The sequence below is a fragment of the Platalea leucorodia genome, assembly GCF_965183815.1.
Source record: "Platalea leucorodia genome assembly, chromosome: W".
Lineage (NCBI taxonomy): Eukaryota > Metazoa > Chordata > Aves > Pelecaniformes > Threskiornithidae > Platalea > Platalea leucorodia.
This window is the reverse complement of record NC_138859.1, coordinates 21,717,487-21,732,575: the sequence shown is the minus strand read 5'-3', so window position 1 is coordinate 21,732,575 and position 15,089 is coordinate 21,717,487. Positions and strand designations below refer to the sequence as shown.

Below are 15,089 nucleotides of genomic sequence, written 5' to 3'. Positions count from 1 at the left end.
TGAAGATTGAAGTCCACCCAGTTTTCTGAAACAACAGAATGGTTGACATCTCGTGAGGTTACAAACTATCCAGAGGAGTGCTAGTGGCAGCCTTTTGACTGCAGGTGTTTGCAATTTATTTGTTTTCCAATCTAATTCTGAATGGAAAGTGCTAAAATATGAAATGCAATAGGAAATAACTGAAGTCTTCACGATAAATTAATGTGTATGTAATAAATGAAATAATGAAGGTTTCAGGCTATCAGTCAGTCAGTGCTATGTTTTTGTTACATTGATTTTTAGTTTTTTTAATATACTTGTTTGAAGTTTGTTATTGTGTTGACAATTTTCCTATGAAAATAGCAAACCTCATAAACAGACAAATCTGTCAGACCAATTTTAAAGTCGACACATTAAAAATAATGATGTCACAGCTAAATTTAGACTTCTTTAATGGTTGCAAGAAAGGAAGACATGAATTCAAACAAGTTTTTTTTTAATTCCTTTTATATATATATATATATTTTTTACATTTGTTGTGTAGGGCAAAGCTGTCTAAAGTATTTTTCTCATAGTAGACTGCTGGGGTACATTAGGAAATAGGCTAAAACAGTTCCGGGGATGGTTCTCAGTTCGTTACAAGTCCGTTGCTCACAGTTACCAGGGCTCATAAATTTGATGCGAATCGCAGTTTGTCTCCCTCGGGCTCTGTGCTTAAGACTGTGGAAGAATCCCTTTGCAGAGGGGCTGTGGGTGGCGTGGCCCCCCGGTTTGGGGGGATGGCTCCTGAGGACATCTGTCGGAAGAGTGAGACACGCTGGGGGATGGTGGCCCAGCTGGCCGGGGGCATGCTGGGGCTGGGAGTGGGCTGCGGGAGGGAGGCGAGGGACTCCCCCATGGTGGGGTGAGGCCTGGTGATCAGGGTGGAGATCTCGTGGGGCAGGGAAGGCTGAGAGGCGGAGAGGGGCCGCACCTCCCGGGTCAGGTTGGTGTTGTGGATCTCGTTCTTCTGCGCAGCACTAGGCGGCTGCTGGGGTGCCTGTGGCTGCTGCTGCATGAGGGAGAGCTGTGAGGCGGTCGGCGAGACGTACTGGAAAGTTCGGCTGGCCAGAGGGCTCTGTACAGGTGGGCTGCAGATGGCGGTGGTGTAGGAGCAGGGTGAGAGGATGATGGCTTGCTGGGGTGTCTGTGTGCTGGGTGAGGTGGAGTGCAGGTTTCCATGAGAAAGGCTGCTCACAGTGTATATGGGAGGGGATTGCGTCCTGATGTGTGACAATGAGGTGGCAGTGGAGGTGCCGGAGTTCAGCGTGGGCATCTGCTGCAAGCTCACTGGGGCGATGGTCTGCACCATCTCTCTGTCGTGCTTCACAATCTGCTTCAAGATCTCGTTCTCCTGGTTATTGAAAACCCCGGTGTTGAGGTTCTTCTGGAACTTCTGCAGGAGGATCGAGTTCTTCTTCCCTTTACAGAGAGGCAGAAGAGTTAGCAAGCCTGACACGCAGGGGCAGATCCCCACTCTGACTTTGCATTTCAACCCCCATCACTGAGGGCTATATTGGCATTGTAAAAGCCTGAGCAAACACCAGGCTGAGCACTGGCCACAGCTCGGCAGTGAGCCCACCATGATAGGCTGCACCACACTGATCTCCCCAGGAGCCAGGGACTGAAGAGCTCGTCCCTTGTGGCAGAGTGGTGCTGAGCCTCTCCAGGCACCGTCGCAGCAACTCACGCTGGCATGCAGCTCCTGACAGCTGGTCTCCACGCACACCCAGTTCCTCCTCTCTCTGCACCAGCACGGCAGGTTTTCATTACACCACTGTGCTCAAAGATACCTGAACTTTCTGTGCCTCTTCACTTGTAGTTCATTGCTATTACTACAATTATTCTGAAAATGTAACCATGGTAATTTACTGAAAAACAGGCTGGAAAAAGTCACCAGGCTCTGCGTGTATAATGTCTTTCTCTCTCACTGCAAAACAGTTCTAATTTCCACTAAACTGTTACATAAGTTATAAATATATCTGCCATTTAGCACATTCCCTGGAACTGATTATTAGACATTAGTAACCAGTGACCACTAGCTTGCAAGAAATCATCTTTTTAAATATTTGTGAATTAATATGAACTCATGGCTAATGTGACACCTGCTTACACAATAAAGACTGCTGTACACTGTGTCCTGATGTTTGCTTGATGGCTCTCAGTGTCTGCAAGATGTAGACAGTATTCTGTGTCATCAGATACACAGGAACACAATTGCACTCAATTGTTTCTTTTTTTCAATAAAACAGTTCATATTTTATCTTTTGTCCTGTGTAGATTTCATATTGTAAACACAGCACTTCAGATGGGATTACTACTCCAAGAGCAGACTGGACTTTACTACTACTATTAAAGCACATATTACTTTGAGTTGGACTACATTTCCAGAGAGTCTTGAGAAACAAATTATAAGAGTTTGAAAAGTCTTGAAAACATAAATTAATGCACTGAGTGTTCACGATCTGCAAAATACTAAAACAGGTCTATTAAATATTTGAAACCTGTAAACATGTATTTAATTTCTTTACTCTTGCTATATTAAAGAAAACAAGTTTTCTTCCAAATCAGGATAAACAATTTTTTATGCATAGCTGCATTTTAAAACCAGTGTCAATAATGATTATCAGAGTGTACTTGTCCCGACCAAAGACCATATATTTTATCTAGTATGTCCTATTAGAGAGGTCCAGAATGTCTGGATGCACAACAGCAGACTTCACACACCCTGTTTTGATAATCTGCCATATCATTCTGCTTTTCACTTGGATATCATTGGTCTGCTTTTCTGATTGCAAGCAGATATCAGTAATGCCAGTGTGCAGCCATCAATGCTAGCAGTGCCCATGTTGTGAGAAAAATGAGAGCACTGCTGCAAAGGATTAATTCACTTCAACAAACATGGGTTTTGTGAGTGCTGAGACAACTTCTCTTCTCTTCCCAGCATTATAGATGTCATCTGTAAACTATTTATGTAGGAAAATGTCATCCACTGCTCGTGAAACTGCAATAAACCCTATGAGTGCTGAGCACAGCAAAAGAAATATACGGGATTAATAAATAATACCAATGATAATTAAAGTATACAAAATAATCCTCAGAGGACTATGAGCTTTCTAAAATTCAAAGGCTTTTATTATTTAAAAGTGAGCTTGCAGAATTTCTTGTCTGGACACATCTTATTCATAGATCAACAGAACATTTACTGCAGTGTAACAGAAATGAAACTTTTAAGAAGGATTTAATCTGAGCATTTTATCCTTCAACTCAAGGAAAAGAAATGGTAGAAAGATTTTAAGAATTCCAAATATGGAAAAAAATAATACCTATCCTGTCAAGTCTATCAATTGCCACCGTTTCAAAGGCCCTTCTCATCATGGGGTACTCTTCCAGAACCTCATTGAAGTTGTCCACCGAGAGGGAATACAGGCGACAGTACGTGTCTGCTCGTACACTGGCAGTTCGACGGCCCTTGGTCAAAAGGCAAATCTCTGGGGAGAGAAAAATTCAACACACACAGGAAACAAAGAAGTTAGTGAATCATGTGAAACTTAAAAGCTAGGAAGTGACTTAGTGCTAACAGTAGTCAGCAGCTATTTTTCTATTGCTGTTTACACAAGGTTGCAGGGGCAATTCTGAAGGTGTTTGATTCTATTTTTGCTACTCTGAAAAAATAAATAATCTCCTTTAAGAGCCCTGCTTATAGGTTTTCTCAGTCTAGACTCTGATTTTATCAGGCCTTTTTAAAAAAAAATCTTCTTTGAGTTGTAAGAAATAATCCATCCACTGTCAAACACAGCTTGCTGACTCAATTAACCCAAGTGATTCTATTGATGTTTTTGGAAATATTCAGCTGACATAATCATTCACCAGATTTACTAAACTAATTTAATACATGATATAATGATATTTGAATATAAGAACTGCTCTAAGAAAAAATGCTTCAAGTATGAAAATGCCTTCTGTTTCCTTGGGTTTTATGTCCTAGGTATTTTGGGAGAGTAAACTTATGAATTTAGACTTTTTTTCCTCATTGGGCTAAACAACAGAACCCTTTTAACATCTGCTTACTCCATTTGATTAGTCTAGTAGACTTTCTCTGCAAGTGCCTCCAACAGGAATTCATCATTCTGGAACAGAGGAGACCAAAGCCATACGCAGAGTCCCAAGAAACAGCCCCAATCTTGCAACTGCTGATTCCTGAACTCACAGGAAGAGGGTTACTGGATAAAGGCCGAAGTCAATGCCTGAGGCTTATAACAGCAAAACATATGGGGTAGAATAAAAGAGACGCATAAATCCATCTTACGGAAGTTTCCCAATAGAAGTCTTCAATATTCAGACATGTTATATAAGTCCTCATATGTTTATAAAGTTGCCAAGCTCAAAATATTGCTTATATGCCAGTTTTTAAATGCATATATGATAATTCTTTTCTGCATCTTCACCCCTCTTTTCAATGAAGATTTATATTAGAAAAGTTTAAGTGAGGCTTAGTATTACTTAAGTTAAAAGAATATTTAACACAGTATTACATAAAGTAGAGTCAGTTAGAATTATTTTTCATTATATATTCCACTTAGCTAAAAGTGAAGCTCTTTGCAGGAGACTTCAAAATTAAAAACAATTTGGAAGCTTCTTTCAAATTATCTATCTATCCTTACCTATCTATCCATATTCCCTAAAAGGTAAAAATAAAATATGTTTTCTTTTAGATCACACTTAATGTGTGATCAACTCTTAATGCAAGTTTTACTTTAATTATTTAATCCCTTTGGACAACTGTTCCCTAGAACAAATGTCAATCACTGCACTAATGAAAAATGACTGTTTGAAAGCACTAAACAATGCTAAAAACATTAATTTGTTCTTACAGTCCATATTTAATACAAATGCAATTAATTTATCTGTGAAAATCACAATTTGTCTTCTGCTAGCATAAGATCTTTCCCACAGAACAATGCAGCTCTCAAAAGAACATTGAAAAAGGCTCAAATACCATGTACCTTTTGCTGTCAAGACATTGAACTAAAACCCACAATAATAAGTTTGAAGCCAAGCCTGTTCTGAAGGTTATAATTATAATAATCAAAACTGATCAACAATATATCAGTTGCACACATACATGGCAGTATTTCAGTAGGAGCATCAGGTTCAGGTTTTGGAACACCATGAATTTCTAAAGAAGTTTGCCTATATCTGTATCTTGTAAAACAGGGGACATATAGATCGTATTTTATTATTGCATTAGTGTGACAAAACACTCTGGATAGGAAATTCTACATACCTGAAAGACAGCACTAAGGAAGACTGATTTCAGGAAAACCTGAATGAGTGAAGGTGTATGACACAACCCACAGGATGACTCTTAAAGAATTAGGATTAGTAGGCTTTTTGTAAGGGCCACGGTTTTGGTACCAACTGAGATCACTGGACTATATCAATATGCCACTGTAGGTGCTAATTTTCCCCCTCCCCTGTTGCTATGTGATTCCTAAACATTTTTTTCTTTAAGAAAATAACTGGGGATGTGGGAGCAGTTCACCTCTAGCACCATTTGTGATGTTGCATTGCTTTCTTAGTTTTTGCTGGATTGGTACATGGACTGGCTACCCTAGCAATAATTTCCTGTTTCCAATTTATATAGACCTATGAAAAACCTTTTTTTTCCTCTGGGAAGCAGTACAGCTTAGCTGACAGTGTGGCACCTATCCATTAACTGTCAGTACATTTTCCATATAAATTATACTCCAGATGTAATTACTCAACTTTCTATGATACGTTAACATTTGACTAGAGATTGAGAAACTTCAAAAATCAAAATAACAATATAAAGTTGCCATGAAGACAAAATGTGTCTGCAAACAGATAAACTGTGCTGATAAAGGAAACAGTTATGAGTCAGTTAGCTGGTTTATTAAAGGCTATCAAACTGGTCCTGTCTCCATGGACCATATTTCTTAGCTTAGGATGGTATATAGTAATATGTAGAAAATTAATACAATGAATTATTATCATATGCACAGCTTTGTTTTGCAAGAACACAAAGACCAGAATGAAAGCAAAATTTCGCTGTACTAGGTGCAGGAATTAATTTTTTGTAGTAATGAATTAGTTAAGTAGTATTTTAGCCATGTAGTGCTCTCCATATTAAAATCAAGTAACAACAACTAGCAATTTCTATGCATTTGTGAACTACAGCAGTTTATTAAGTGCTCTGTCCCCTTCCAAAGCTATAACAGGTTTCCTATCATCTGTCAGATTCAACATTACAGGATCTAATGAAGTGTCCTTCTAGCTGAGGATAGCTGACTGTTGCTTTAGTTCCTCAGCAGGAAACTTGTTTCATCATGTAGCAGGTGTATACATTGCTGTGCAAATGGTCAAGCAGCTATTCAGACCATCTGGTTACTTTCGGCAGCAGCAGAAAGATGGAAAATCAAAGCAATTCAAAGGCTTGGGTCAGTTGGTCTAACATATTTGGGAATGTTTTATGAGAATGGGACAGCAGATTAGAATATTGTTTATTTTATAGAGAGCAATGAGTTACTAAACTATTATAGACAGAACTTAGATGCATGACAGCTCTTTGCATCCCCCCCATGCTTTCGTGCCTTTTTATAGCAAGTCCTGTAAGTCTTCAGAGCATGTTTCCCAAAATGACCGGATTTAGGTAATTCTCCCTAACTCTTCATAACAGCAACTCTTTGGCATGGTGCTAAGATCAATAGGTCTTGATTTCCTTCAAGCTACTGAAGTTGTCCACTGACCAGAAACTAGCTAACAGGCACCTTCTTGGTGTGCCAGTCAAAGGGAAGGGACAGTAACCTTCAACCTCGGGCACTCTGCTCCCAGCTTTACAACAGGTAATGAGAGTGATATTTTTTCTTTAGCAAATGACTATATAAACTTCAAGCAATTAAAAAAAAATCAATAAGCTTCTTGAGAAATGGAGAATCCTTCAGAAATGGAGTGATTTCCCAGTTCTGTGTTGTCTTAACCATCTCCATCTCTAATACAGAAAACAGAGAGAAGCTGTTTCATATGATAAAATTGTGATTGCTTTAACATATACTTTTGTATGTCTGTCTCCTTTTTCTTTATTAAACTCTGGAAAGCATCAAATACATCTATCTAACTATTTTTTCTAACTTTTTAACACATTCTTTTTATCTTTCAATATATTATAATTAATGTACAAAATAGAAGACCCAGGGATATGCTGCTTTTTGTTATAGACACTAAAATGACTAACACCAAGTCTTATGATTAGTCAGAATGTAACTTACACAAATTAAATTAGTTTCAGTAGTTTATTGTCTCCACAATAATAATTAAATGCTATGCCAGATAGCTATGTGGATTTTGTTTAGCAAAACGGTATTTACATTCACAATAGTCAAGACTGTGGAAAGGAAAAAAAAGAAAAGCAACTCATCCCCCAAATCCATATCTATGGAGTGGATGGAAATAAAAAGGCTCAGGTAACACTTAGCTCTGAATTCAGTCCTATAGTTACAAAACTTTAAAATATAGTCACTGCTCAACAAGAACATTACTGCAGCAAAGGAGTGAATTTAAGGAGGAAGGAAAATGGAGACAATTACTGCCTTTTACAGCCAGGTTTGTAATCTGGACTGTCCAAAAGAAAGGTATGCAAAACCTACATCTTTTCCCACCTTATTTACACTAAATATAGAATTGCAGACAAGACAGTTTGAGTGAGTTTGTCAGAGTGAGCAATAGCAGACAGTGCCTGCATGACCTCTTCATTTAAAACCTGCCAACAACAATTGTCTATAAAGTTGCTTTCAGATATCCGGGCTCATCAACTGGAGAGAGGATTCATGAAGGAGGCCTGGATACACTGCTGAGTAGTTACTATTTTGAAGAGGGACTGAAAATGGCCAATTACAATTAAGGGTCTAAAACAACTTCCTTAAAGCCTCAGTTTCAGTCTCCTGACACTTTTTGAACTCTTTACCTAAACCTAATTTAAATGTAACTGTTTGTGATAGCTGTTGCCCTTATATAGTCATCCTATTTAAAAAAAAAGAGACCAGGTCAGTTTCTTTCACATTTTTATTGCCTATTTCCAGTCATTTGATATTTCTGGCTCTGAAGACCCTGACACATGAGCTCTCAGCATGTTCATTGTTTATTTTAAAACAAAATTTATTTAATTTAACAGGGCAAATAAAAGAAATAGAAAATGTGCCCTAACCAGCAAGGTTGAAATTGTCAACTTTTTAAACAGAAAAAGATTAGAAAAAGGTGAATTACATCCCTATTAATATAGCAATTAAAAATGCAAAAGTTTATCTCATTCAGTAAGCTAGAGACTCATGCTTACTGACTTGTGTCATTGCAAGTTAGGAGCACAATTCTTGTTTGCAAATACCTGTCCCTCCTTGCCAGCACCCTTACTGACTGAGATAATTTCTCCATCATGAAGATATGTCATATATCTGAAGATAGGAAGAGAATGAAATGGGAACTGAAGAGAACATTTGCTTCTATGTTTGAGGATGACATAATGATATGGTGCAATAGCCAATAAGTAATAATAGGGTTTTTAGTCTTCTTGAGGTAGGAAATGGTCAGTAGGACAAAGAAGTAGATATCAGCACCCCCCACAAACAGTATTATACCGCTCCCTTTCATCCAGAATATTATCCTTTGGACACAATCACCACATTTGGAAAAATGAGGTTTTTGTCTCCAAAGCCTCTCTGAAACAAGAAGGAACTTTCAAAACAGATGAGTTGGAAGCAGCTGGAGACAGGAATCCATGATGGGTATTTCATAACCATTTTCCTGATCTAAAATACAGGTGAAAGCTGATTAGGTCTTTTGCTATATTTCTTTCCATTACTCTTTTCCCTAAAGGCCTCCCTCCAAAGCCCTCATTTGCTTAACCTTTGTGCATATATGTCAATTGTTTGGTAGAGTAAGTGGTCTAATTAGACAGGTTCTATTCTTATTTTTTTCTAATAGCATTTCTAATTGGCAGAGAGGTACATTTATTTCATTGGAGATAGCACAAATTTCCTGAGGGAAAAATTATTCTTCCAAAAAGAACTGCCTAACTTTCATTGACCCAAACTTTGATAGGATTTATAGAGGAATACTTTATTTTTAAAATCAAAGTCTGCTAACGGGTGATCAACTTTTCATATTTATTTAGGGTTTGTCAACAAGCCTAAAAGTATGTGCCTTTCTTTACTTTGACCCAAATTTTGTCTTTTATGCCACCTACCTATAAGAAGCTTGTTTCTTGAAACAACTCGTGTTCTTATCAGTCCATTTCCTTGAATAAGGCTTAATACACTACTTGATAGCAGCACTGAGAAAAGCAGTGTGATAATATGCTACTAATTTGGATGTTTTGAGACTTACTCAGAACAAGCCTCATTATTTCCATGTGAAATTCATTAAAACAACTTGGCAGAGCCTTTAAAATATTATCTACTGTGATATAAGTAAATGATGTACATACAGACTGGGGAACAAGAGGCTGGAGAGCAGACCCATGGAGAGGGATCTGGGGGTTCTGGTCGAGGGCAAGCTGAACATGAGCCAACAGTGTGCCCTGGCAGCCAGGAGGGCCAACCATGCCCTGGGGTGCATCAAGCACTGTACTGCTAGCCGGTCGAGGGAGGTGATTGTCCCGCTCCACTCTGCACTGGTGCGGCCTCATCTTGAGTACTGTGTGCAGTTTTGGGCGCCACTGTACAAAAAGGATGTGAAACTACTAGAGAGTGTCCAGAGGAGAGCCACAAAGATGGTGAAGGGTTTAGAGGGGAAGCCGTACGAGGAGCGGCTGAAGTCACTTGGTCTGTTCAGCCTGGAGAAGAGGAGACTGAGGGGAGACCTCATCACAGTCTACAGCTTCCTCACAAGGGGAAGAGGAGGGGCAGGCACTGATCTCTTCTCCCTGGCGACCAATGATAGGACCCGAGGGAACAGCAGGAAGATATGCCAGGGGAGGTTTAGGTTGGACATTAGGAAAAGGTTCTTCACCCAGAGGGTGGTGGAGCACTGGAACAGGCTCCCCCGGGAGGTAGTCATGGCGCCAAGCCTGACAACATTCAAGAAGCATTTGGACAACGCCCTCAGACATATGGTGTGAATTTTGGGGTTGTCCTATGCAGGGACAGGAGTTGGACTCGATAATCTTTGTGGGTCCCTTCCAACTCAGGATATTCTATGATTCTATGATTCTATGATGATATAGAAAAAGACATTTCAGGCATATATTAATTTTCAAGGCGCATTTGGATGCAATAAGCCAATACATTTTAGCCATTCTCTAATGACTTGTAATTTTTTGAAAGACTGATATATAATGATTTTTTAAGCCCTCATATTTCCTGTAAAGTTAATACTGATACACTATTAAGCATATTTCAATGTAATATGCTTTATATATATTGACAGTATAATTTAATTCTTTTCAGAAAGGTTGTTAGTCATAATTACTTTTACATCAAGAAAGACAACCAAATATACATGGTTAGAATACAATTGCCTTTATAAAAAGTGGCATGTTATCTGCCCAAAGACATTTTATGTTCCATCCTGACCTGTCTTTTCTTTTTTCTATCTGAAGGTACTGCAAATAGCTGTGGCCAAGTTTTCATGACTAGAGCAAACAGAGGCAGCTTACATCCTGACTATTTTCTCTTGTTAACTCAAATTCTCCTGAGAAAGCTCTGATAGAAGAGAACAGATAGAAGAGAAGCTTAGAATCATTATATAAAATAGAAATGCAAGTCCTTATTTTATCTTCAATGCTATTTATAACAGAGCAGCCATATATTTTTATTCTACTTTAATGAAGCGTTCTTTCTACCAAGAGAGACTAAGATAGTCTATTTATTATCTTTTAAAAACTCATAATTTGGATGATATTAATTTAATATTCATATTAAAAAATAAGCTTAGATTCTAAGATATTGTGCCTAAGTACAGATTCAGCTTTTATACTGGCTGGGTCAAAGTCCAAAAGTTACTTTGTTCCATTCATTTATGCCTACTTTTGTAGTGATTCTGATATCATTTACTGCAGCAAAAATCAGAATTGCCTCATATCAGTGGTATTACACCAGTTTATACCAATGTATATTAGTATAATGTAAATTAGATTAGTATTAAGTTCATTAGATACATTATTATTTCTGCTTTGTAAAGCCTCAGCAAATGATAATTATGCTTCTTTATAAGCAAAAGACTCATATTCTTGTGCTTCATCTGTAAAGACTTCAAAATCTTTGCTTTTTACCAATTTTATGTGTCTAGTGAGGAAGAAATATGCAATCTGTTCAGTAATTCCTCCTATCACAAGAAGCCTTTGAGTAATTTCTAATACAATCAACTGGTACTCAGAGGAAAAGGTTCAGTAGGACTGAAACCTTGCAATTTCCTCCCTACCATTTACTACTGGGATTATAGCATAAATAAGTTTGAAATACCAAGGTATTAAAGAAGAGAAACACAAATATATACTGAGACAGACAAAAAAATTGGGGAGGTCTCATTCTCCACTGCTGTGTACTTAACAAAGACTTTACATTTTCAGTATTGTAAACTGAAAATACTCAAAACCATGGACCAGATGCCACAAAAAAGAAAAAATTAGCCATCACAACATCCTCAAAATACAATTGCTTACATTTTTCACCTGCCTCCTGATTCTTCTCTGTCCCAGGAAGGCTGAATTAAAGTGTGTTCATATCAAGCTTACAATTCAACTTAGCTGCAAACACACATGCAGTCAGGTTTCCCTACTTACTGTTCAAAAGGGATAGGTGTAAGCACCTTCCCGCTCCCTTTCCAGCTTCTGAAGGTTGCTTTCGGCTTGTTCACACATTCTCTTGCTCCTTGCATTTTCTTCCCTTTCCCATCAATCTCATGCCTGCGATGCTCCCCTGTACTCACAGTTCCTCTGTCTCATATTTCTTTGCACCACTCACAACCTGACTCCTATCCATACAGTCCTCTTTCTGTTGACCTCCATCTCACTCTCCACACTCTTCTGACCTCCCCTATGGTTTTGTCCTATGTGTTAACATAGTCTACCTTCTCCTGACCGTCTGCTCTCTCCTGACATTCTTCATTCACATTTTACTCTCCCTGCCCATCCTACAGAAGCAGCTAGAAGGCGAAGGTTATAATTTTCATTGAGGGCAACCTTGTTTCCCCTTGTATGAAAACTGTGTCAGTCTCAGTGGGAGAAGTTCTCTTTTATTTGTAAAGAGAAAAGACATATTTACTGCTTTGCTGAAAGTAGCAGCAATCCCATTCCTAATAATGGGGAAGCGGAAGATATTTTAGAAAATGGGGTAAAGTGAAGGAAGACATCAAAAATCCATAGATGCTTAGGAAAAATGAGTATTGCGGTATTTCCTCAAAAATAACAGGATATGGTCCTGAAGAATCCTATGAAAGCAGCTACAGAGTATTAAAATCCTGGAATTCTCCACTGGTAACTGTGGCTTACATCATCTCACTGATGTAGAAATGAATATATAACTGAGCAATATAGTGAAAATTAGCATCATGTATTCTTCATTGCCTAATTCCTTTCCCTTCTATAAAAACTCACACAAGCACATCATGTAAGGACAGGGATTCTAAGTTAAGGCAATAAAAAGTTACCGTTTTCTTTCAATGTCATTAAAAAAAAGGAAAATGGATTGTCCTGAATCTTTATGAAACAATCCTTCCACTGATCCATGTCTGTTCAAGACATAATTTATGGCGCTCTTTAAAACATTTCCTCTGTGGTCATTACTGAAAGGTTTGAAAGAACATAGTCAACCTCAAATCATACTTTTTTTCTGAACATATTTATATATCTATTTTGTTATTCCAATAATTGGGGGACATTGTTTTTTGGTATGTTGACTGCAGATCTGAGGGAGTGTAGACTGGTCAGTATTTTTCACTTGCTCCCTTACATGTTTTGTGCATTCTGTCGAAGGGGAAGTGGGGGTGAGGGTAGGGGGGTTACATAGCCTATGGAAAAGGATAGCACCAGAAATTACTTTCAAATTCATACTAGTACTTGGAGTAGATATGTAGGATGATAATATCCTTCAATTAGGATACTGAAGGACAAAAACCTTGTTGGGATCAAAATTAGCTTCCTACACACTGCTGGGCTAAGTAATGCTCCTGCACACAAAGTTCAAGAAAATGAGATTTATGAACACACATGAAGGTTAAGGGATATGATGCTCTTCCCACAGGAATACCAACAAACAAACCACAGTATCTCTATGGCTACTGCCTTGTACTTACTCCTTCCCTCCAGAAAGGAGAAACCAGTGAGCACAGATGAGGAAAGAGGCAGACAGTAATCAAGCCCAGATCTATGGAGGGCTCTCTAGAGTCACCACTCTGCACCTCCCTCAAAAATCAACGTAAAGCAGAGGTGAAATGTAGCCTGATTAATCAATTCCATTGACGGTTATCCAGGCACATTCTTTTTTAGAATTTCTAAGCAATTGTAAGATTTATCTAGTTTCATGTGCAACTTATAACACCCAGATCCATAGGGAAGCCTGTTTTTTAATTAAGAACAAAGATCAGGCAAGAGAATTTAAATGTTCAGCAGCATCTCAGTCTTCAAACCTCCAGCTATTTCCTCTCTTTATTACTGCAACTTTTGGTTTTCCAGGCTCTCACTCTCCCAACAGTCTCCATTCAAGCCTCTCCCAAATACTGGTGACACTGCTTTGGCTCTTGTTAAATCATGACTTTCACACTAACCTCCAGTTCTCCAACAACTCCAGGGTGTCAGAAGTTTTCTATTAATACAATGTTGTCAATGCCCAAACATTTTAAATATTGTAAGTCTGATAAACGTTTTCCAAATCCAAGGTGGGAGTGAAACCCTCCATGAGTTCTCAAGGCAAGCCTGCATCTCCAGGGACTCCTCCTGAATCTTCCCAGAGCCAGGGCCCCTGGGAAACCCAAACTCTGGGACATACCTGACATCCAACAGTTAGTATCTCTGAGCTGGGACTGTGAACTTCCAATTCATAAGACATTTAAAAATTGAAAAAAGATCCATTTAGGTATGGCACACCCTTCCCACCTGTGTGTCCTTTCCTTGCTTGTGAGAGCACAAGTGTTGATATCGATTTATTGGGTCACAACTAGGAGCTATACAGTTGAAGTTGAAGTTATAAGCTGCAGCTTCTTAAACGGTATCTCAGCCTCAGATTTTGCATGTCTCCATTAGGCAAAAAAAGGGGTTATTGGTCTTGATTTGAACACAGGCTTATTCTTCCAGCTTGTTATTATTCCACTGTACAGCATTTCTTGTGTCTGCTTTGGTCAGGAAGCTTTACTGATATACATTTCAGGGAAAGAACATCTTCTCCAGAGAGAAGAGAATATTAGAATTTGGTTTTTTCTGCTTTGACAAACCAAACCTTTTCAATTTGCAGTTATCATCTAATGTGCAGCTTGTTTCCTCTCTTTTCAGCTGCAGTCAAATAGGTATTTCTTCTCCAGGGTCTGAAACCCACTTCCAGGAATTCACAATGCTATATGATATTCTGTTAAAACAGATCTGAATCACAACACTTTGGATCTCGGGGCACTTCCTTTCTCAGGTTCTTTCTCCCTGTGTCCTCTCCTCTCCTTGTTACATCAAGCAGCAGCTATTATCTCCATTTGCCCCAGCAGCTCTTAGGGTTTGGATGCATTTGCCCCCATTTTTGCACCCCTTGTCTCATCCCAGCTGCAATTTGGATGAATAAAACTGCATTGGTATGCAGTGTAATAAGTTCTTGTGGTGTCTGGATATTGCAAATAGCTTATTTTTTGTCTGCATTCCTGCTAAGAAGGGTAGCAGATGAACAGGATGAGCTAAGTAGTTGTTTGCACTGCAACAACAGGCTGACAGTTATGTAAAATACTTTCATGCGCAATCTCCTCTGATCCTCTGCTGGTTCAGAGGAGTATTATGGCCAGATTCAGCACACAGGCTCTTGCAAACTCATTTTCATAAACTAGGGCACTGCTAAGCATAGAGAAGACCAGGACCGAGGTTGCTC

At 38.7% G+C, this 15,089-nt stretch overlaps 1 protein-coding gene across 1 annotated transcript in view; it reads right to left on the bottom strand.

Annotated features, from left to right (window-relative positions):
• Positions 1-646: 646 nt before the first annotated feature.
• LOC309601487 (potassium/sodium hyperpolarization-activated cyclic nucleotide-gated channel 1-like) overlaps positions 647-15,089 on the bottom strand; it is a gene marked incomplete at both ends in the record, with an annotated part of 262,000 nt that continues 247,557 nt past the window's right edge. The window contains 2 exons of the mRNA XM_082334512.1: positions 647-1,440; positions 3,345-3,509. Of these exons, the coding sequence (XP_082190638.1) occupies positions 647-1,440; positions 3,345-3,509 (959 nt within the window). The remainder of the gene's footprint in view (positions 1,441-3,344; positions 3,510-15,089) is intronic.